The following is a 21,623-nucleotide window of genomic DNA, read 5'->3' as shown; positions in this document are numbered from 1 at the left end:
AATAAAATTAATTTTTTGTTGCTTTATTTTCCCACCTGATTTTCCCGCCACTGCTGAGCAACGTGAGGCGTTGATTAAGAATCATGAAAGTTATAACCGTAGGATGATTGGGATGTGAACACGGCCGTTGGATTAGAAAGTCTAGGCGGAAATAGTCGTAGAAAAAGCAGACATGTTCACATAACATGTGTAATGATCATAAAGGTTAAAGAAGAGTGGACCTTTTGGACACCCTGGTATAAAGTAAAACGATAGGGACAACAAATGAAATTTAATAAAAAACATTTGACTATTTTAATATGTGGTGAGCAGTATTATAACTTAAAGTGTACTCAATCTCTTAATTCATCTTAGCCGTAAATGTTCTAATCAGATTTGTTGTATGCCTAGTTGTTGATGATAAAGAGTTTGGACCACTATCTTTCCTGAGAGGACAAAACACTGAATCGGTTTTAATGTAAATTCTACTAATAATGCATGTAATGAGACAATTATATTAGAAGATTGGCAGAATTTTTTGACCATGAGTGCAGTGAATATAGTGGTATTTCCAAGCTGGTACTTTTAATAAGAATTGTCTTTACATAGAGAGCAGTGAAAAAGGTGTCTTATCTTTGTCAATTACATTACTAACTCCACTTAGAAGTTTCTAATTTCTATTCTAAAAAATGTGAAAATTGAAGAAGGAGGTGATGAACTGTTATAATACAAAATTGGTATTTGTATAAAGATGAAAATATGGGAATTACTGGGAATGGACATAGAGCATCGCTGATAAGGTATGATAGCTAAAGCAGACAAGACACTGGGTTCCACCACGTTAACTACTTTCTTCCTCACTAATCCAAGTGACTCACAACCATTACCATCACTTCAATTTTCAGATTTTATAGTTCAAAGTTGGGTTTACACAAATTTTAGTGATTCCTTGATTGTTTGGAATGAAAACATCGTGGATCAATTTAACATACAAATATGGTAAATCAATTGCAGTGGCCAGTGGCAGTGTCAGGGAGTCAGCTGTCGCCAGATATGTTAATGTTAGTGGGCCTTAAGAAAATTGTCCACAAGGATTTTATTTTCTGTAGAACAGATCCTGGGTGGGCACCACTCACAGCATAAAGATATTCTGTACAGTACACAATGCAAGTGGTATGTGATTACAATTACAATTACTATTTTGCTTATGGCTTCAAATTAAAAAGAGACCATAATCTCACGAGGCTAACCCTTGGAGAACATGTTAGATGCTTCCCTGTGAGGGAGCTTGACTTGGGGCCGGCCTATAGCCCAAGCATAGTTAAGCAGGCACGTGCCGCTCAACATAAATTAGGGCAGTGGTCAATTCAGGTTTCCGAGTTTAATATATTATGGTTGGTGTTGTTTAGTTGGGGTCATTTACGGAAAGCATTTGATGGAATAACAACTAGCAAGTGACTAAGTCTTCCTATCTTCGTCATCACTCGTGCCATCCAAACCAGAAGAATTTCATTTTGTCACAGCAAAGAGTGTTAGCAATACAGAATTAATTCAGTCAGTCACACCCATACCGACAAAGCTATCCACGTGGCCTTTTTTTACTCTATGTTGTCACTCATAATTGGTTTCCTTTTGCAAATGCAATGTCCCGGCCCTGCCCCGCAAGATTAAAAGAAATTTGGGTTTTGTTGACTTTCATCCAATAAATTGTTGTCAAATCGTAAGAACAGCAGTCGAGAAATACGAATGTACTTGGAAATAATTGAGCTGGATGTTTCAACCAATACAACTTTTGGAAAATTACTGCAAAGTCCCTCTGCTTGCAAAGCGCCAAGCCAATGATATATACAGTTACTTCCCCTGCTTCAGAAAACTATCAAAGTTCAAACTTTAATTCTAACAGTTAAAAGATATTGTTGTCATTTGGCACAATTAATTAACCTTAATCCCTTTGTTCAAGTCTCATCTAAACAAAAGGAAATTCCATTTGTCACAGCAAATAGTACTAGCAAATATTGAATTTGGTCACTCTCACTATTCACATGGCTTTTACAGTATGTTGTCACTCATAATATAGTATTCCCTTTCACCCAATATTTTGGTGTAAAGAGCTCCCAAACTTTTCGTAAGTAGGAAACTCAGCATAAAAATTTTGGGCAAATGGAGAAAAATGTACTTGACAGAAATTAACATATAAAAAATTTACAACAGCAGAACCGCTCATTAATATCTTTACAAGGACAAAAAAGCTCCAAGGCTCCCAATATTCTATTCAACCTATCACTGACCAGATATTTTTAAGCCTAGACTCGATATTCATTCAGGTTTTTAACTTTATCAATCAATAACAAACATAAATACTACAAATCCATTAAATAAATCTTGAGAACTCAATTGACCCTGCGACTATTGACACATTTGGGATGACAAGAGCGTTAACCTACAACTATGGTAATTTACTTGCACCCTGATGCTACGCGTGAAATGGAAGGAGTATCAGCTAAAATGGCATAAAGCAGAAATACTTCTTTTTAAGCTGTTTAATTCTCCCAGTAGGCTTCCTTTTCTTCCTGGGAATTACTATGTTTGTATCAGATGACGTGGCAGAATATTGAGAATTAGATGATGGACCTTCATTCCTGTAGTCTGCTTTCTGAACATTGATTGCCTGCTTCCCAGCCAGCTGATCTAGATTTTTACTCGCCATGGCTGAGTCAGGTACTGAAGAATCACTTTTGAAGATTTCTCCACTTGTAGACTTGCTTCTTTCTATGCTGACAAGAGACTCTGTGGACAAAGTAAAAATCAGAATAACTTCCACTTCGTAGTAGGCATTGAATTCAGCAAAACAATGAAAACGAAAAAAAGTTTTTCAACCGAGGCAATACTTCCATAATTGTATAAAACAAAGTTAAACTTCATTATTGAATCAAGTAACTCGAATGTTTTCAATCAAGTTCCAAACTCCCATCATTTAACAAAGGCCAAAGGTTCCTAATATTAAATAAAACTCTCACACATGATCAAATTGTAAATGCTCTTTCACACACAGTTACTCTTATTTTTTTATTTAGATCAAATTGAGTAACTACAATGAGGCTTGTTTGACCATCTTGTCATAAGTTTATCTTTGAACTTAAGCAAAAGATCAGCACATTGGATTTTAACAATCACTCTAATTTTCCGAATCCTTCACTTTATTAACTGGGGATAGAAATTTAAGGATACCATAGAAAACTGCCAACTTAAGCAACTATGCCAAATTTCTCACAAATTAGTCCATGAACTCAATTTGTAAACCATTTGTCCAGCAGCATAATCTCATGATAGCAGATAAATTGCTTAGATAAATCTGCTTTAATTAGTTCAGTTCCAAGAATGAGCCCACAGGTTTCTTTAATTTGGAAAATCAAATATGTTCACAAGGAAAATATAAAAAGTATTACCAAGTCAAAAAAATTCACATGGAACACAAAAGGTAAGATGACAAAGAAAAGGAATTTAAGATACCTGGAAACATAACCACTTTGTTTGGTTTGTGAGATGTTGAGAAACTATACTTGTACCCTGCATTCTCCTGAACTATGTCATCACTATTTTTGGTTTCTAGCTCTTGCAACAAAGCCAATGAATCAAAATATTCGTCTGATGACATGGTCATGCAACTTGAATTTTCCGAACTTGAAGAAGGTGATACCGGGTAGTCAAGATCACACAATTCCAGGTAGTCACCTTCAGATAAATAACTAATTTCAGACAGATTTTCCACAAGACAATTTGCCTGTCTCTCCATAGCAGCCATCTCTCTTGTCTCATCATCATCATTATTCACCTGCAAAACGTAACACAGAATAAGAATACCACCGCTCAAACACACACAGTGAAACAAATAACTAAACAAAGACCATAAAAGAAAAAGAAGCCTCTGTATATACATAAGAACAGAAAATACTGATTGATTATTTATACCATTTGCTTTACTTATCATCACCTCCATGTCATACAGGTCCTTCCACAAGACAATTAAACTCTGTGTGTGAGCACTTGTTAATCCTAAACTGACCTTTCGAATTTCACCAAATTTAAAACAAAATAAATTTTTAAGTTGTGACCCATGCAGAAGTATGCGGTTTCAGCTATGTCATGGGTGATTTGACAAGAAAGAAATAATCAGTTTTTTGTGGAACAAAACTAGATTATTGCATCCATCTGGACTTCCATTTCTAAAAAATTTCAACACACACGCTTCTTCCTCATTCATAATGAAGGGGAAGGAGTCTTGATCTGATTTGTTTTCATTTTTGAGGCTGCTCTATCAGTTCATTTATCACTGTTTTTGTTAACTGGGCTTATATGGTTGTTGCATAGATTGTTGTCCCCTATTTTGGGAGGATTCTTACTAGAAGAGAAATCTGGTCCGCTCTTGTACTTTTTCTTTTTTTACTTTTACCATACTCTTTAAGATTCCTATCCAAAAAAAGGGGGAAAAAAGGAAATTTTGCTAAGTATTGATTCTTAACAATTGAAATCTAAAACTCACCTGTCAGTTAAACAGTTAAGCCCTGATCAAGAGATCCATAGGTTCAATTGTTAGACACAATGGCAGGTATTTTAGATACAAAGCCATGCAAAGGCAAATAGTTAAATGTGATGGTTAACTGCCTGCATTAAAAGACAACAACTCAAAAGATCTACTAATATAAAATAGCTAAAACGGGTTTGAAAAGTCAGTTGCAAATTAAATTGTCACAGCACATGATGCCAAATAGTGTGATATAATTATAAACTGATAAATAGTTCAATGTGAAAGCCAACCCAGGCATCAAGAAATGAGTGCCATAATGTTAAAACTGAATACCTGGGGTTTGCTAGTAGAGCCTTGAATTCTATCATTCTTAACTACTTCAGAACTTAATTCTGTCGAGTGAATGTGGGTTCCACCACTAATGTCCGCAGCAGACTCAGCAGCCATGTTTTGCTGCTTTTCATGGCTAGGACTTAGTTTATCAATCAAGAAGACTCTGCAAAGTGAGCTAGCATCCTGCACATTTTCCAACCATACCGGTGATTTACTGGCAGGTGGGATTGAGAATAAAAAAAATATAAATATTAGCACATAAATATATAGGCCTAGCAGAATACCTCTGCCTTTTTGCTTTCACACCATTTCTTCTGTGTTATTCTGAATTCTTGCATTACCCAATCAGTTTTACGCTCATGTTGGTTTTGAACTTCATAAAATTCAAGAGTAGTTCTCCAACCAGTAATGACAGAATTTGAGAATATTTCGCAGGCCTCCCCTTTTGCCTTCCAATGCCCATTTTGTGCAATTGTTTTGTCCTTATAAGGAACCAAGAACCACAATCCATCTGGCATATAACAAGTATTTTTAATAAGTTCTGTTATCATAGAGCCAAACTGTACTCTAACATGCCATGATTTATGTGCAAAATTGTTATACATGTGAGTGTACCAGTAGTAAATCCCACATTAAAAGAGAATATACACGCGAAAACTTATACACAAGGAATCAGTTCCTGACCTATTGGCTTAAGTTTACAATATGCAAACACTTATATATAAGGCCCTAGAACATAAGCTACCTAACTTCTCATATGTGTCAATAGTATCAAATTCAATGATACAATTGAACACAAGTGATGATGGGAGCATTTGGACTCTCATGCCCTACAACCTTCTTCATGACAAGTTATTAGAAAAAAGAATAAGACAAAGTAAAAAACTCATATATCAGGAATTAGATAATGTCAGCAGTTCCTAAACCAGAACCATAATTCTTCATCTGTTAAATACTTCAGTAGCTTCACATATTAAATCATAGGTCACAAAGCCTTATTAGAGCATCCTTCCTAAATATTCCATTGAGGTTTGTGTAGAATTGAATAAATGAGAATTTCTCAAATCTAGCAATCTCAACCTGTTATTACTAATATATGTTACTATCCTATTCAGTAGATCAGTCAAACTGTAAACACTTGAATGATATAGAACTGAAGGCACCAGCAATATTTTATAGTCCAATAAATTAGATAAACAAAATAATACCAGGTAAATTTGAGGGCATAAGACTGTAAGGATCAACATCATTAATCACATTGCTTGGAAGAGGGTATCCCTTGTTCATTTTCTCCAAAGAACCAAAGAACTCCTCATAAGTTGAAGAAGTATCAATATCAGGGAGTGGGGAAGCCGCTGGAGGACACATCCTACCCCAATACAAGCAGAGGAAGTGAAACTGTAATCAAATCTGCAATAAACCGGAGGTTATGGTTTAGACTTCACATATGGTTTAAACAATATTAATAAACTCAAGAAAGCTATAATAGCCATAGGGCTTAATTTTAATATATACATATCTATAATCTTTACTCTTCCTCAAGAGCTACAATTAGTAAATCAAACTGTATCACAAAAGAAAATTTTATTATCAATTTCACATATATACATATATATGCATATACAAACTTGACACTTCCTCAAGAACTACAATAATGAAATCAAACCGCATCACAAAAGCAAAACTCATTAACAATTTTTATTTTTATTTTTTATTATTATTTTTTTTTTTATGTCTCAATGAATTGTTGATTAATAAAAGAAACCAAAGCAATTCCTCCAATTAGAAGCCAAACAAAACCAAATCCATCCTTAACCCAGCCAAACATGATTCAAACAGGAGCTTCACGTTGAGGAAAACAAAAAAAACCGAAAACATGAAGACACTCATCCACTTTATCATCAACTAAAGGATGGTAAACAACTTGAGCTAAAATTGCCGAAAAGAATTAAAAAGAAAAAGAAACAGAGTCATGAAATGAATAAAGATCCTCATCGAAACATCGCAATTAATAAAAAAAAAAAAAAAAAATATAAAGTATGTGAGTACTCACCCTGCGGAGAGGACAGACTGAAAACTGGCTACACGATTTCTCAACGAAGAGAGGAGGAAGTGATATATTTATAGTCTGTGAAGAGTGTACAGGGAAATTACTTAACTATGGTTAATTGTTTGCCGCGCACACAGTTATCAATCTGTTTGTCTGATTATGAGGTGCTTAAGCTTTAGCATTAGTAATTAGCGGTGATCAGTGGCTCCACTTGGTGCCTGCAACGTGGAGTCTCTTATTAGGCTCATGTCATGCAAATGACGGAGACTTGTTACTACTGGGCCCTTCCCCTACTTCACGCTTTTCCAATTATTTCCTGGAAATTTCCTTAAAGCACATCTCCTAACCGGGAAAGATGATCAAACCTTCCCTTTATATGGGGAGTTAAATTTTGAATTTACACCAAATTAATCTACCGCAATCGATAATACAAGTTACTGTCAATATCTTTTATACAGTTGAAATGGGTAAATTCTCTAGAGCTACTTGGCCATGGTAATATCAATTTAATTTTCCAGAAGGAATAACAGTTCACTAATCAAGTCAATTTATTTTTATTTTTTATGAAACAAAAACAGTAAAATCTTTCAAATTATTATGTGATGCATGATAACCAATCAGAGTTGGTAATGGAAGAAGAGTATTCTAGAATGTAGACATATCCACACAAAATGAAAAAGTAAGCTTGGAATTGCCTAAGTATCTATATGGCAATTGCGTGATCAAAATGTCTTCCTCTAATTTTTTGGTTGACATTGACTATGATGTGTCATATACATATTGACCCAGTCAATAAACATTAAAATAGAACCACATTAACGTATAGAATTAAAGATAATATTTTATTATTGTTATTATTTTTATAAATGTATGATGATATAATAGAAAAAACTGTTAGTTAAAAAGAATTTTGAAGCGAGATAACAATAACAAATTATTGTTTTTCAATAAATTAATCGAGGGTTACCTGTACGTGCTCGCTTCAAAACTGTTGATATTTGATTTTAAACATCAACGACTCACACATGCAAAATGTTAAGAGAGTCTTAGAAATTACACGTGATAGATCCATGAGATTTAAATATGGAGCTGAGATTACATATGTTACAGAAACATGAATAATAGACTGACAAGAGAGGTTTCTATAGTGGTTCGGATGCTTAAAATAAATCCTATATCCACTATTATTTTATTGTTTTCTGACTATTTCTATGATATTGCCTGTAAGACATACAAAAATGAAGAAATACTTTGCTTACAGAGAGAAAGAATGGAGCTCAAATCTATGTCTAGCTCCCATATGCCCAACCCCCCTTTTCGTAAAGAGAGATGCTCATTTATACACCTTTTAAGTCACTGTAATGAGTGATTCTACAAGTTGTCATGACACGTGAAGACCACTTTTTAATCCTTATTTTTTCATTCTGATAAAGTTGGGACAAGTGTGCGGTCCTCATCCACTCATCGACAAAACTTAAATCTGCTGGATTGATGACAGCCGTATCTCTTCTGTCTTGGGGCGATGTGGCAGCTCCTGAATAACATAAATTCTTCTTAAACTTTGATTGGTTGGTGCTGACATCAGTGTGATTTTTAGGCACAACAAAAACTAATTTAAAATCATTAAAATTGATTAATTTTTATTTCCATAAAATTTAAGTCATTCATTGACATGAGAAAGTAAATTTAACGTGAACCCTATAATATTAATATATAGGTTTAATTTTTATTAAAATTCAAAATGTAAACATAAAACAAGGATATTTAGGGATGAATTTTGTCTAGGTCTGGTATTGTAGTATATGAATACTAGAAGTATTTTAAATTCTGATCACTTTTAAGGAGTTTGAAATCGTTTATTCCATAATTGAAATGATAAAAATATATTAATATACTTTGGTTATTAAATTAAATATTTAGATTAAAAGAAAGCAGACGATTTAAACATTATCTATAGTGATGATATATATGCATGAGCAAAATAAGAGAAAAGTACATAATAATCCATTATAAAGAATGATAATAGCTCTCCACGGTTGGATGGATAGAAGGGCATATGGTTGAAAGGGTCCCACTTTTGAGAAAAAGAAAAGAAAAGAAAAAGATTCCCACGGGTATGACTATTTTGGTTACTAAATTAGACGTATGGATTAAAAAAAGAAAAGGAAAGAGGGTATTTATCGTATTTGTGCCTCTTAAAGTTGTCGTAATTATAATGTTTCAAATACTGGTGATCTTTAAGGATATTTAAAATACGGAATAAGGAAAATAAATATAAGCGGTATAATAATACCGAGAGGATCATAGAAGAAACCAAATAAAAGAGAGACTAGCACATTTATGTAAGTTAACGACTTTTTCTCACCCAAATAATGGTTTAAAGACACTTTCTCATCCACAGACTTTTAAAATATTATTTTATTCCTATATTTATATTTTGATGATCAACTGAGAGTAAACTCAATCCAAACTGTTAGAGCTTTTGAAGAGAGAAGATCAATGAGTCTTTTAGTGGTGGAATGTTAGATTTTGATGGTTAGAATTGATTATAGTTTGACTTGGGAGAGTGGTTGTGCAAACCTTAATTGCTCAATTGCCGGCGATTGACGGGGTTAGTGGGAGTATGATTTGAGGGGTTTTGGTGAGTGATGATTGGAGAAAAGAATGAGGGTGGTGTGGGGGTCGCAATGATGTCGGAAACAAAAACAGAAGATAAATTTGAGTAGTAAAATAGTATTTTAAAAGTCTGTAGGTGAAAAATAGTTATTAAGTCATTATTTAGGTGGGAAAAGTAGTTTACTCAATGTATAGAGCAAAAAAGGACCGATTGCCCCACAAGGTTAGAATCGGTAATTACATGGAGTTGAGGATTTATTTACCACTACAACCTTACCACATCTTGATTTCAAAGAAAGTTGGGACACTTTCAATACCCCTTTTCATATGATTAAGCCATTATTTGGGTGGGAAAACCTCGTTTACTCTTAATATAATTCCATTTTCTCATGTATTTACACCAATTTTTTTTTTTGTTTTATTCCATGTCACCTTACTCTTTCATACATCAACATCACCACTTCAATGGATTTCTGTAAGCTTTCTAATCCAGGCATTATCGACTTCAATGTATTTCTGGCGCTTTTTCTATTTCAAGCTCTCTACTTCAATGGATTCCTCCAACAAAAGTTCTAACGGTTGGGAGAATTAATTATTTCATCTAGTGTGATAAAGATCTCTACATTATAAGAGAGCGCATAACCTAACGTTTTCATACGTTAGTTTCTTCATTCTTCATTCTTCTGTTTCAAATGTCAGTCTAAGGCTTCTCTTCGTTCTTTTGTCTCAATTTCATACGTTAGTCTCTTCATTCTTCAGGCTTCTTTTCATTCTTGATTCTCTTCATTCTGCAGTCTCTCATGGATTTGCAGGAGCTGCTGGAGGATTAATGATATCTGGATTGGAAATCAAAAACTAAGATTACAAATACAAAGCAAAAGCAATGAAAACAAGGATTTTCAGGATATTTCGAGAGATCTTCTATAAGTAACATAGAAGATCTCCTGAATGTTGTTTTATTTATAATTTGGATTAGTCATTATCACAATCCAGAATTATTAATCCTCCAGATGCTCCTGCAAATCCTCCAAATAGATTAAGTATTCTACATTGCACCAGTTGTGCAACATTTCTAAGATGAACCTGTGGATAGGGAGCGCATCTTTTTTGCTATCCATCTTATTGTATTTTGGATGGTAATTTGGATGACAAATGCAGAATATGACTATGGCTTTTTTGATTTTACAGCTGCAATGTTTTTTCCAAATTGCTGTGGTCAAATTTAAAAAGGATGAGAATGTTGTTTATGTTATTAGTACTGCAGTTTGCACTGTTACTGTAGCCTCTACAATCCCTTTTTGTGAACTCTTGGCTTTATTGAACCATCATTTGGGTTTGGGTGCATACAACCATATACCTGGGGTTGTGGTGGTAAACTTCTTTTATGTTGGGGATAAACTTTGTGATAGTATCTGTAAACTTCTTTAATGATGGCCGTAAACTTCTTTTAGTGGGGTAAACTTAGTGATAATTTGTATCTTTACTTTTCTGGTGGCCGTTGATCTAGTTTGTGTAATTTTTCTATCATGTTAAACTTAAAATGAGAATGTTTATTGAAGATTCTAGCACCTTCACATTCTCATCAAGATTCATTCACAGGGTGAGTTGAAGAAAACAGAAAAACAGAGTTTTTAATAAAAAAAAAAGTGCATGCCAATAACTACAAGCCCTCTAGTTTAGAACTTCATATAAATTTCTGCATTAGTTGATGTTAAACATTATATGCTAATGCTTGAAACCCTGAGTAATTAAGAAACCATAGACAGAAAATAACTTCACCTGGATCGGATGAGGATATTTATAAGACGAATTAAGGGCAAGGAGTGTAACATATAAAATAATAAAGAATATCACAGCAACAACTAAGCGCATTTGACGGGGGAGAAGTAAGTTTCTCCATCTACCATAATGTAGATACGAGATTTGGTGATCTTTTGTCAGGATTTATTTAAGAACTGGAATACAAAGGATTGCCAAAGCAACAACAGTAGAAGAATGAACCAAACCAGAGGAGCGGGAGCCGGGAGTGGCGGAATACAATTTCACCACGCAATTTAGGTGCAGCGCATACTGGATGTACTATACAAGAAATAAATAAAAGATATCCCATGTTGTTTAAACAAAAAAATTAAAGCAAAACAAATCAAAATAATTATAGTTTAGAAAGAAGAAATATTTCAAATATAATTTCTTAAAATTAATTATTCCCAATGAACCATAAGTATAATGTTGATAAAAGGACAAAATCTAGTTCTACTGGAACTTAAGGCTTCGTAGCATGAGTCCAACGAATCCAACTCCAACCGTCGCATTCGATAAAAATCTCACCTCCAAATTTCACATGAAGCCGTCATTTAACAGTTACCCCAGGTTTCTCATATAAAGATATATCACTGCCATGGTCGTCACATCAGAATTTATAACCCCACTTTGGATCAACTTATCTTCAGTTCTCTTGGCAAGCTGATTAGTAGTGGATGCTGATGTGATGGCACCCTGATACTTGCATTCACTAAAGTATGTTCAAAATTCGTCTGATCTTTAAGGTTTAATCACTACGCCTGATATAAACTCTCTCTTTTAGGACACCATTACATCAACAAATCCATATTTGATTTCGCTCTTTGTTAGGATTTTTAATAGACAAAATAATGTCCCAATTACTGCTTATTCGGAAACAACAAGGTTATCGACAGGTAGTGGCTTCCCCTGGATTGGTTGAGGATATTTAAAAGACGGAATAAGGAAAAGCAGTATAAGCGGTATAATAAAAAAGAGGATCATAGAAGAAATCAAACAAACATGAAAGAGGGGAGATTTACTAGCACATTTACTGCCATCCTTTTCCTCTTGATGAATTTTCTGATATTCAGGATCCATGAAAGAGAGTTGAAGAGAAATTAAGAATAATAATAACAATGTATAGAGCAAATAATGTAATATATAGAGCAAAAGAGGATAGATTGCTTCACAAGGAATCCTACTTAGGTAGTGATAAACTCTTTCCCAGTACTCATGCACTCAAGCAATCGATTTATATCAAAGCAACCCAAACAATAAACCAGAAGAAGATTCAAAGGAAAATGTGTATAGTGATATCAGAAATCAGAATAATACACTTTTGGAATGCAAAATATTGTCTAGCTAACTCATACAATGCTCAAAACAAGAATAAAGACTAAAAAAAAATTAAAAAGCCGTTGAGCTTCGAGGGCTAGCTTCCTCTCCTTTCCCTTTGTCCTCACTTTTCTCAATATCCCCTGTATCCTAACATTCTTCCCTTTTTGTAATTCCTTCGGCACTCCCACGTAACAGAATGTCACTCTCCCTTTCTAAAATTACCATTTGTCTTGTACTGCTCTGTCACACCAGTTTGTAATCCTTTATTACGCCATTTTCCCTTCTTGTTGTAGACCAGCACCTCATTGGTTCTATCATTATCCTCCCCAAGGAGAGCCACCTTGTCCTCAAGGTGGAAGGAGGGAAATTGGGTATTGATTAATTGTGTGGAAATCCTCCCAAGTGCGTTCATATGTAGTCAGTCCCCTCCATTGAATAAGAACTTGCCATTGTCCATTCAACAAGAACTTCCCATTGTCCATTCAACAAGAACTTCCCATTGTCCATTCAACAATCTTCTTTTCTGGAGAACCATTTCTGGTTCCACATTCAAAACCAAGTTCTCATTTAGGTTGTCCGGAAGTGGCTGGCTGTTGGGGATGGGGAAAATGGCTCTTTAATTGGGAAACATGGAAGACATCATGTATGCATGCTGATGGAGGTAGGTCCAATTGGAAAGCTGCTGCCCTTATTTTGTTTTTTATTACAAAAGGGCCATAAAACCATGGGCTAAGCTTTTCATTATGGTGCCTTGCCAAAGAGCACAACCTGTATGGTTGTAGTTTCAAATAGGTTAAGTTCGCCACATTAAAATTGACTACTCTCCTCTTCTTATTCACATACATTTTCATCCTATTTTGGGCTTGAAACAGGTTGTTTATTTAATTCCGGGAGGATGTAGTTGCGGTCCTGGAGTTGTTGGTTGACTTCATCAACTCTGGAGGAATGTTCTATATACTTGAGCACTGTTGGAGGATCACATCCATATAAGGCTTTAAAAGGGCACATACCAGCCGAGACATTAAAGGTGGTATTGAACCAAAATTCTGCCTAAGGTACCCATTTTGGCCACTGTTGTGGCTACCCATTGACAAAACATATGAGAAAGGTTTCCAAACAATGATTTACCACTTATGTTTGCCCATCCATTTGTGGGTGATAAGCGAAACTCATATAGAGCTGAGTCCTAGACTGTTGAAACAACTCACCCCAAAAATGACTCATAAAGATTCTGTCACAATCAGAGACGATCAATCATGGAAACCCATGTAGTCGGACTATCTCTTTGATAAATAACCCTGCTACTTCCTTAGCCATGTAAGGGTGCCTTAAGGTAATGAAATGACTATATTTCGAGAGTCGATCTATGATCAATAGGATGGTGTCCACCCCTTAGGCTTTGGGAAGTCCCATAATGAAGTCATATTTGTTTTATTGGCACACTACACAAGCCTCCACATAATTCTTAATATCTTTCTGCATTCCCTCCTAATAGACCACATTACCAATGCATTTATAAGTTCTAAAAAAAATCTAAAATGGCCCCCTATGGGTGATGAATGAAATTCATGTAGAAGCTTATGAATATGAGGGCTTGTTTTAGGTTCTACTAGCCTGCCATGATAGAGTAAATGATGCCCCACAAGCTAAAAAGGAGGTTGGCTAATTGGATCGATTAAGAGCTGCTGAATAATGTGATGGAGTTTATCATCTCGGTGATTTGCCTCTTCCAAATCCTTCATACTCGCAAAACAGCCCATGGACAACGCATTATGTTCCATTTCCTCTTCTTTTCGGGAAGGGGCATCCATGGCCTTGTTTTCTAGTCCTGGCCGATATTGTAATATAAAGTTCAATCCCAACAACTTGATGGCCCACTTCTATTGACTCTCACTTAGCAATTTCTAGTTGGTTAAGAAGTGTAGACTTCGTTGGTCGGTTCTGATGATAAAATGGCGTCCCATTTTGAGTAGCTAGAACCATTGCCATGAGTTCCCTTTCGTAAACTGATTTTAGTTGAGATTTCATCGATAATCCTTTCCTCAGATATGCCAGTGGCCTTTCACCTTACATTAAGACTACCCCTAATCCACTGCTCGAAGCATTCGTTTCTATCATAAATTTTTTAGAGAAATCTGGCATAGCCAACACCTGCACACTTGTCATAATCTTCTTCAATCCTTCAAATGCTGCTTGAGCTAATTCATTCCACTCAAAGGCATCATTTTTAAGTAAAGCCATTAAGGGTGATGCAATCTTACCATAACCTTGGACAAAGCGTCGATAATAGCCTGTTAATCCAAGAAACCCGCGGAGTGCCCTCACATTCTTCGGTATTGGCCACTTGATGATGCTATCTATCTTAGATGGATTAACGACTATACATTCAGCTGAAATTACATGCCCCAAATATTCTAGCTGTCGCTACCCGAACAAACATTTTTTTTATTCACAACCAACTGATGTTCCCATAGAATTTGAAGGGTGATTGCCAGGTGTCTTGAGTGCTCGGTCATCTACTTACTATAGATGAGAATGTCGTCAAAGAAGACAAGTATAAATTTTCTAAAGTGCGGCCTGAAAACCTCGTTCATTAGTGCCTGAAAGGTGAAGGGCGCGTTTGTCAACCCAAAAGGCATAACCAAGAACTCATAATGCCTTTCATGAGTCCTGAATGTCATCTTATGGGTGTCCTCAGGGTGGACTCATATCTGATAATAACCCGACTTTAAATCTAATTTGGAAAACACCGAAGCCCCTCTAAGCTTATCAAATAATCCATTAATTGCCGGAATAAAAAACTTATCCAGTATTGGGACTTTATTCACTGCTCTGTAGTCTACGCAAAATCTCCATCTACTATTTTTCTTCTTTACTAGCAATACCGGGCTTGAAAACGGACTCACGCTAGGCTTTATGATCCTCAAGGCTATCATTTCCTTAACAATGCACTCTATTTCATTCTTTTGGTAGTATGGGTACTTATATGGCCGTAAGTTTGGGGGTTAGGTTCCTGGGACTAATTAGATGGAAGGGTCATGTGTTCTAACTGGTGGCAACCTCGTCAATGGCTCAAATACTTGACTGAATCTATCTAGCACTCCAACCAGTGTATCATCAATCCTCCCCTCTCCTTCAGACTGCCTCTGGGTCTACCCAAACTCCACTGAAAACCCTTGACCTTCACTCTATACCGTCTTAATCATCGCTTTTAGGGACACCATGGTTTTACTTAGGGATGGGTCTCCACACAACTTCACCGTCTCCCCTCCTAATCTAAACCTCATTAGTTGCTTCTTCCAGTCAATTACGGTTTCTCCCAAGGTTTCCAGCCATGACATCTCAAGTAATACATCTACACTTCTCATTTCAAAAGGAAAGAAATCCTAAACTATCACGATACCCTGGAGGTCCAATTGAATAACCCTACATTCTCCCTTACATGAAACTCGATAGCCATTTCCAACTCTAACTTTGAAAGAAGGTGTTGTAACCATCAGAATTCCAAGCCTCCCTATTGCCTCTATGCCAATGAAATTGTGAGAAACCTCACTATCAATCAAAACAATCAGGTCCTCACCTTGAATATGCCCCTTTAATTCCATTGTTTTTGGTTCGTGTATCCCTATCACCGAACTGATGGACAACTCAACATTACTGTGTGGCTGGTCAAGTGCAATCTCCTTACCTCCCTTTTCATTCATAGGGTCTGAATCTTCTCCCACTTCATCAAGCAAAATCACTTGGAAATGTCTCTCCCTACACTTATGCCCCGGTGAGAATTTCGCGTCACATCTGTAGCATAATCTCTTCTCTCTTTTTCTTTAAATTTCCATTCTGTTAGCTTCTTAAAAGGGAAATCATGTTGGTAAGTGTTGGCTCTGAAATTTTCAGTTGGAGTCGGCAAAATATGTCTAGCTAACTCATACAATGCTCAAAACAGAATAAAGACAAAAAAAAATTAAGAAGCCGTTGAGCTTCGAGGGCCAGCTTCCTCTCCTTTCCATTTGCCTCTTTTCTCATATCCCCCGTATCCTGACATTCTTCCATTTTTGTAATTCCTTCGGCACTCCCCAGTAACAGATGTCACTCTCTACTCTAAATTACATGTCTTGTACTGCTCTATCACACCAGTTTGTAATCCTTTATACGCCATTTTCCCTTCTTGTTGACCAACACCTCATTGGTTTATCATACCCTCCCAAGAAGAGCCACCTTGTCCTCAAGGTGGAAAGAGGGAAATTGGGTATTGATTAATTGTGTGGAAATCCTCCCAGTGCGTTCATATGTAGGCAGTCCCCTCATTGAAGAGAACTTCCAATTGTCCATTCAACACAATTTCTTTTCTGGAGAACCATTTCTGGTCCACATTCAAAACCAGTTCTCATTGAGTTTTCCGGAAGTGGTGGCTGTTGGGGATAGGGAAAATGGCTTTTAATTGGGAAACATGGAAGACATCATGTATGCCTGTGATGGAGGTAGGTCCAATTGGAAAGCTACTGCCCTTATTTTGTTTTTTATTACAAAAGGGCCATAAAACCAGGGCTAAGCTTTTCATTATGGTGCCTTGCCAAGAGCACACAGTATGGTTGTAGTTTCAAAAGGTTAAGTTCACATTAAAATTGACTACTCTCCTTTATCCAATACATTTCATCTTATTTGGGCTTGAAACAGGTTGTTTTAATCTGGAGGGATGTAGTTGCGGGCCTGGAGTTGTTGGTTGACTTATCAACTCTGGAGGAATGTTCTATATACTGAGCCCGTTGGAGGATCACATCCATATAAGGCTTAAAAGGGCACATCACAGAGACATTAAAGGTGGTATTGAACCAAAATTCTGCCAAGGTACCCATTTTGGCCACTGTTGTGGCTGTCCATTGAAAAAACTTTGAGGAAGGTTTCCAAACAATGATTTACCACTTATGTTTGCCCATCCATTTGTGGGTGATAAGCGAAACTCAATAGAGCTGAGTCTAGACTGTTGAAACAACTCACCCCAAAAATGACTCAAAGATTCTGTCACAACAGAGACGATTGTAGGAACCCATGTAGTCGGACTATCTCTTGATAAATAACCCTGCTACTTCCTTAGCCTGTAAGGGTGCCTTAGGTAATGAAATGACTATATTGAGAGTCGATCTATGATCACTAGGATGGTGTCCACCCCTTGGCTTTGGGAAGTCCAGACAGAAAATAACTTCACCTGGATCGGATGAGGATATTTATAAGACGAATTAAGGGCAAGGAGTGTAACATATAAAATAATAAAGAATACCACAGCAATAACCAAGCGCATTTGACGGGGGAGAAGTAAGTTTCTCCATCTGCCATAATGTAGATACGAGATTTGGTGATCTTTTGTCAGGATTTATTTAAGAACTAGAATACAAAGGATTGCCAAAGCAACAACAGTCGAAGAATGAACCAAACCGCGAGTGGCGGAATACAATTTCACCACGCAATTTAGGTGCAGCGCATACTGGATGCACTATACAAGAAATAAATAAAAGATATCCCATGTTGTTTAAACAAAAAAATTAAAGCAAAACAAATCAAAATAATTATAGTTTAGAAAGAAGAAATATTTCAAATATAATTTCTTAAAATTAATTATTCCCAATGAACCATAAGTATAATGTTGATAAAAGGACAAAATCTAGTTCTACTGGAACTTAAGGCTTCGTAGCATGAGTCCAACGAATCCAACTCCAACCGTCGCATTCGATAAAAATCTCACCTCCAAATTTCACATGAAGCCGTCATTTAACAGTTACCCCAGGTTTCTCATATAAAGATATATCACTGCCATGGTCGTCACATCAGAATTTATAACCCCACTTTGGATCAACTTATCTTCAGTTCTCTTGGCAAGCTGATTAGTAGTGGATGCTGATGTGATGGCACCCTGATACTTGCATTCACTAAAGTATGTTCAAAATTCGTCTGATCTTTAAGGTTTAATCACTACGCCTGATATAAACTCTCTCTTTTAGGACACCATTACATCAACAAATCCATATTTGATTTCGCTCTTTGTTAGGATTTTTAATAGACAAAATAATGTCCCAATTACTGCTTATTCGGAAACAACAAGGTTATCGACAGGTAGTGGCTTCCCCTGGATTGGTTGAGGATATTTAAAAGACGGAATAAGGAAAAGCAGTATAAGCGGTATAATAAAACAGAGGATCATAGAAGAAATCAAACAAACATGAAAGAGGGGAGATTTACTAGCACATTTACTGCCATCCTTTTCCTCTTGATGAATTTTCTGATATTCAGGATCCATGAAAGAGAGTTGAAGAGAAATTAAGAATAATAATAACAATGTATAGAGCAAATAATGTAATATATAGAGCAAAAGAGGATAGATTGCTTCACAAGGAATCCTACTTAGGTAGTGATAAACTCTTTCCCAGTACTCATGCACTCAAGCAATCGATTTATATCAAAGCAACCCAAACAATAAACCAGAAGAAGATTCAAAGGAAAATGTGTATAGTGATATCAGAAATCAGAATAATACACTTTTGGAAGCAAAATATTGTCTAGCTAACTCATACAATGCTCAAAACAGAATAAAGACTAAAAAAAAAATAGAAGCCGTTGAGCTTCGAGGGCCGCTTCCTCTCCTTTCCTTTGTCCTCTCTTTTCTCATATCCCCGTATCCTGACATTCTTCCATTTTTGTAATTCCTCGCACTCCCACGTAACAGAATGTCACTCTCCTACCTAAAATTACATTTGTCTTGTACTGCTCATCACACCAGTTTGTAATCCTTTATTACGCCATTTTCCCTTCTGTTGTAGACCAACACCTCATTGGTTCTATCATTCCCCTCCCAAGAGAGCCACCTTGTCCTCAAGGTGGAAAGAGGAAATTGGGTATTGATTAATTGTGTGGAATCCTCCCATGTGCGTTCATATGTAGCAGTCCCCTCCATTGAATGAGAACTTCCAATTGTCCATTCAACAATCTTCTTTTCTGGAGAACCATTTCTGGTTCCACATCAAAACCAAGTTCTCATTGAGGTTGTCCGGAAGTGGTTGGCTGTTGGGGATGGAAATGTCTCTTTAATTGGGAAACATGGAAGACATCATGTATGCATGTTGATGAGTAGGTCCAATGGAAAGCTACTCTGCCCTTATTTTGTTTTTTATTACAAAAGGGCCATACACAGGGGCTAAGCTTTTCATTATGGTGCCTTGCCAAAGAGCACAACCTGTATGGTTGTAGTTTCAAATAGGTTAAGTTCCCCACATTAAAATTGACTACTCTCCTCTTCTTATTCCTATCATTTCATCTTATTTTGGGCTTGAAACAGGTGTTTTTTAATTCCTGAGGATGTAGTTGCGTTCCTGGAGTTGTTGGTTGACTTCATCAACTCTGGAGAATGTTCTATATACTTAGCACGTTGGAGGATCACATCCTATAAGGCTTTAAAAGGGCACATACCAGCCGAGACATTAAAGGTGGTATTGAACCAAAATTCTGCCCAAGGTACCCATTTTGGCCACTGTTTGGCTGTCCATTGACAAAACATTTGAGGAAGGTTTCCAAACATGATTTACCACTTATGTTGCCCATCCATTTGTGGGTGATAAGCAAACTCATATAGAGCTGAGTCCTAGACTGTTGAAACAACTCACCCCAAAAATGACTCATAAGATTCTGTCACAATCAGGACGATATCGTGGAAACCCATGTAGTCGGACTATCTCTTTGATAATAACCCTGCTACTTCCTTAGCCGTAGGGTGCCTTAAGGTATGATGACTATATTTGAGAGTCGATCTATGATCACTAGGATGGTGTCCACCCCTTGGCTTTGGGAAGTCCCATAATGATTCATATTTGTTTTATTGACACTACACAAGCCTTCACATAATTCTTAATATCTTTCTGCATTCCCTCCTAATAGACCACATTACCAATGCGTTTATAAGTTCTAAAAAATCTAAATGGCCCCCTATGGGTGATGAATAATTCTGTAGAACTTATGAATATGAGGGCTTGTTATAGTGTCTACTAACCTGCCATGATAGAGTAAATGATGCCCCACAAGCTAAAGGAGGTTGGCTATGGATCGATTAAGAGCTGCTGAATAATGTGATGGAGTTTATCACTCGGTGATTTGCCTCTTCCAAATCCTTCATACTCGCAAAACACCATGGACAACCATTATGTTCCATTTCCTTTTCTTTCGGGAAAGGGCATCCGTGGCCTTGTTTTCAGTCCTTGCCAATATTGTAATATAAAGTTCAATCCCAACAACTTGATGACCCACTTCTATTGACTCTCACTGAGCAATTTCTGGTCAGTTAAGAAGTGTGACTTCGTTGGTCGGTTCGGATGATAAAATGGCATCCCATTTTGAGTAGCTAGAACCATTGCCATGAGTTCCCTTTCGTAAACTAATTTTAGTTGAGATTCTCAATAATCCTTTCCTCAATATGCCATGGCCTTTCACCTTACATTAAGACTGCCCCTAATCCACTGCTCGAAGCATTCGTTTCTATCACAAATTTTTTAGAGAAATCTGGCATAGCCAACACCTGCCACACTTGTCATAATCTTCTTCAATCCTTCAAATGCTGCTTGAGTAATTCATTCCACTCAAAGGCATCATTTTTAAGTAAAGCCGTTAAGGGTGATGCAATCTTACCATAACCTTGGACAAAGCGTCGATAATAGCCTGTTAATCCAAGAAACCCCGGGATGCCCTCACATTCTTCGGTATTGGCCACTTGATGATGCTATCTATCTTAGGGATTACGACTATACTTCAGCTGAAATTACATGCCCCAAATATCTAGCTGTCGCTACCCGAACACATTTTTTTTATTCACAACCAACTGATGTTCCCATAGAATTTGAAGGGTGATTGCCAGGTGTCTTGTGCTCGGTCACTACTTACTATAATAGAATGTCGTCAAAGAACAAGTATAAATTTTCTAAAGTGCGGCCTGAAAACCTCGTTCATTAGTGCTGAAAGGTGAAG

General features: G+C 36.5%; 1 protein-coding gene across 1 annotated transcript; it reads right to left on the bottom strand.

The window, feature by feature from the left end:
• Positions 1–1,946: 1,946 nt before the first annotated feature.
• On the bottom strand, positions 1,947–7,047 carry LOC116112835 (NAC domain-containing protein 26-like). Its single transcript, XM_031398953.1, has 6 exons — positions 6,891–7,047; positions 6,046–6,247; positions 5,122–5,348; positions 4,838–5,020; positions 3,490–3,811; positions 1,947–2,766 (listed from the first exon to the last, which is right to left on the bottom strand). Exons 2-6 carry the CDS (start codon positions 6,203–6,205, stop codon positions 2,480–2,482), a joined length of 1,179 nt encoding a protein of 392 aa, XP_031254813.1. The 5' UTR covers positions 6,206–6,247; positions 6,891–7,047; the 3' UTR covers positions 1,947–2,479.
• Positions 7,048–21,623: the final 14,576 nt, after the last annotated feature.

This window comes from Pistacia vera, unplaced genomic scaffold (genome assembly GCF_008641045.1).
Source record: "Pistacia vera cultivar Batoury unplaced genomic scaffold, PisVer_v2 Contig67, whole genome shotgun sequence".
NCBI classification, from domain to species: Eukaryota; Viridiplantae; Streptophyta; class Magnoliopsida; order Sapindales; family Anacardiaceae; genus Pistacia; species Pistacia vera.
This window is presented reverse-complemented; position numbering and strand designations above follow the sequence as displayed.

Coding starts and splice junctions, on each gene's coding strand:
- LOC116112835 (XM_031398953.1), bottom strand. CDS start 6,205: ATGTGTCCTCCAGCGGCTTCCCCACTCCCTGATATTGATACTTCTTCA. Junction 5,349..6,045: donor TATGCCCTCAAATTTACCTG/GTATTATTTTGT, acceptor GTTATATGCCAG/ATGGATTGTGGTTCTTGGTT. Junction 3,812..4,837: donor GCTCTACTAGCAAACCCCAG/GTATTCAGTTTT, acceptor TACGTTTTGCAG/GTGAATAATGATGATGATGA.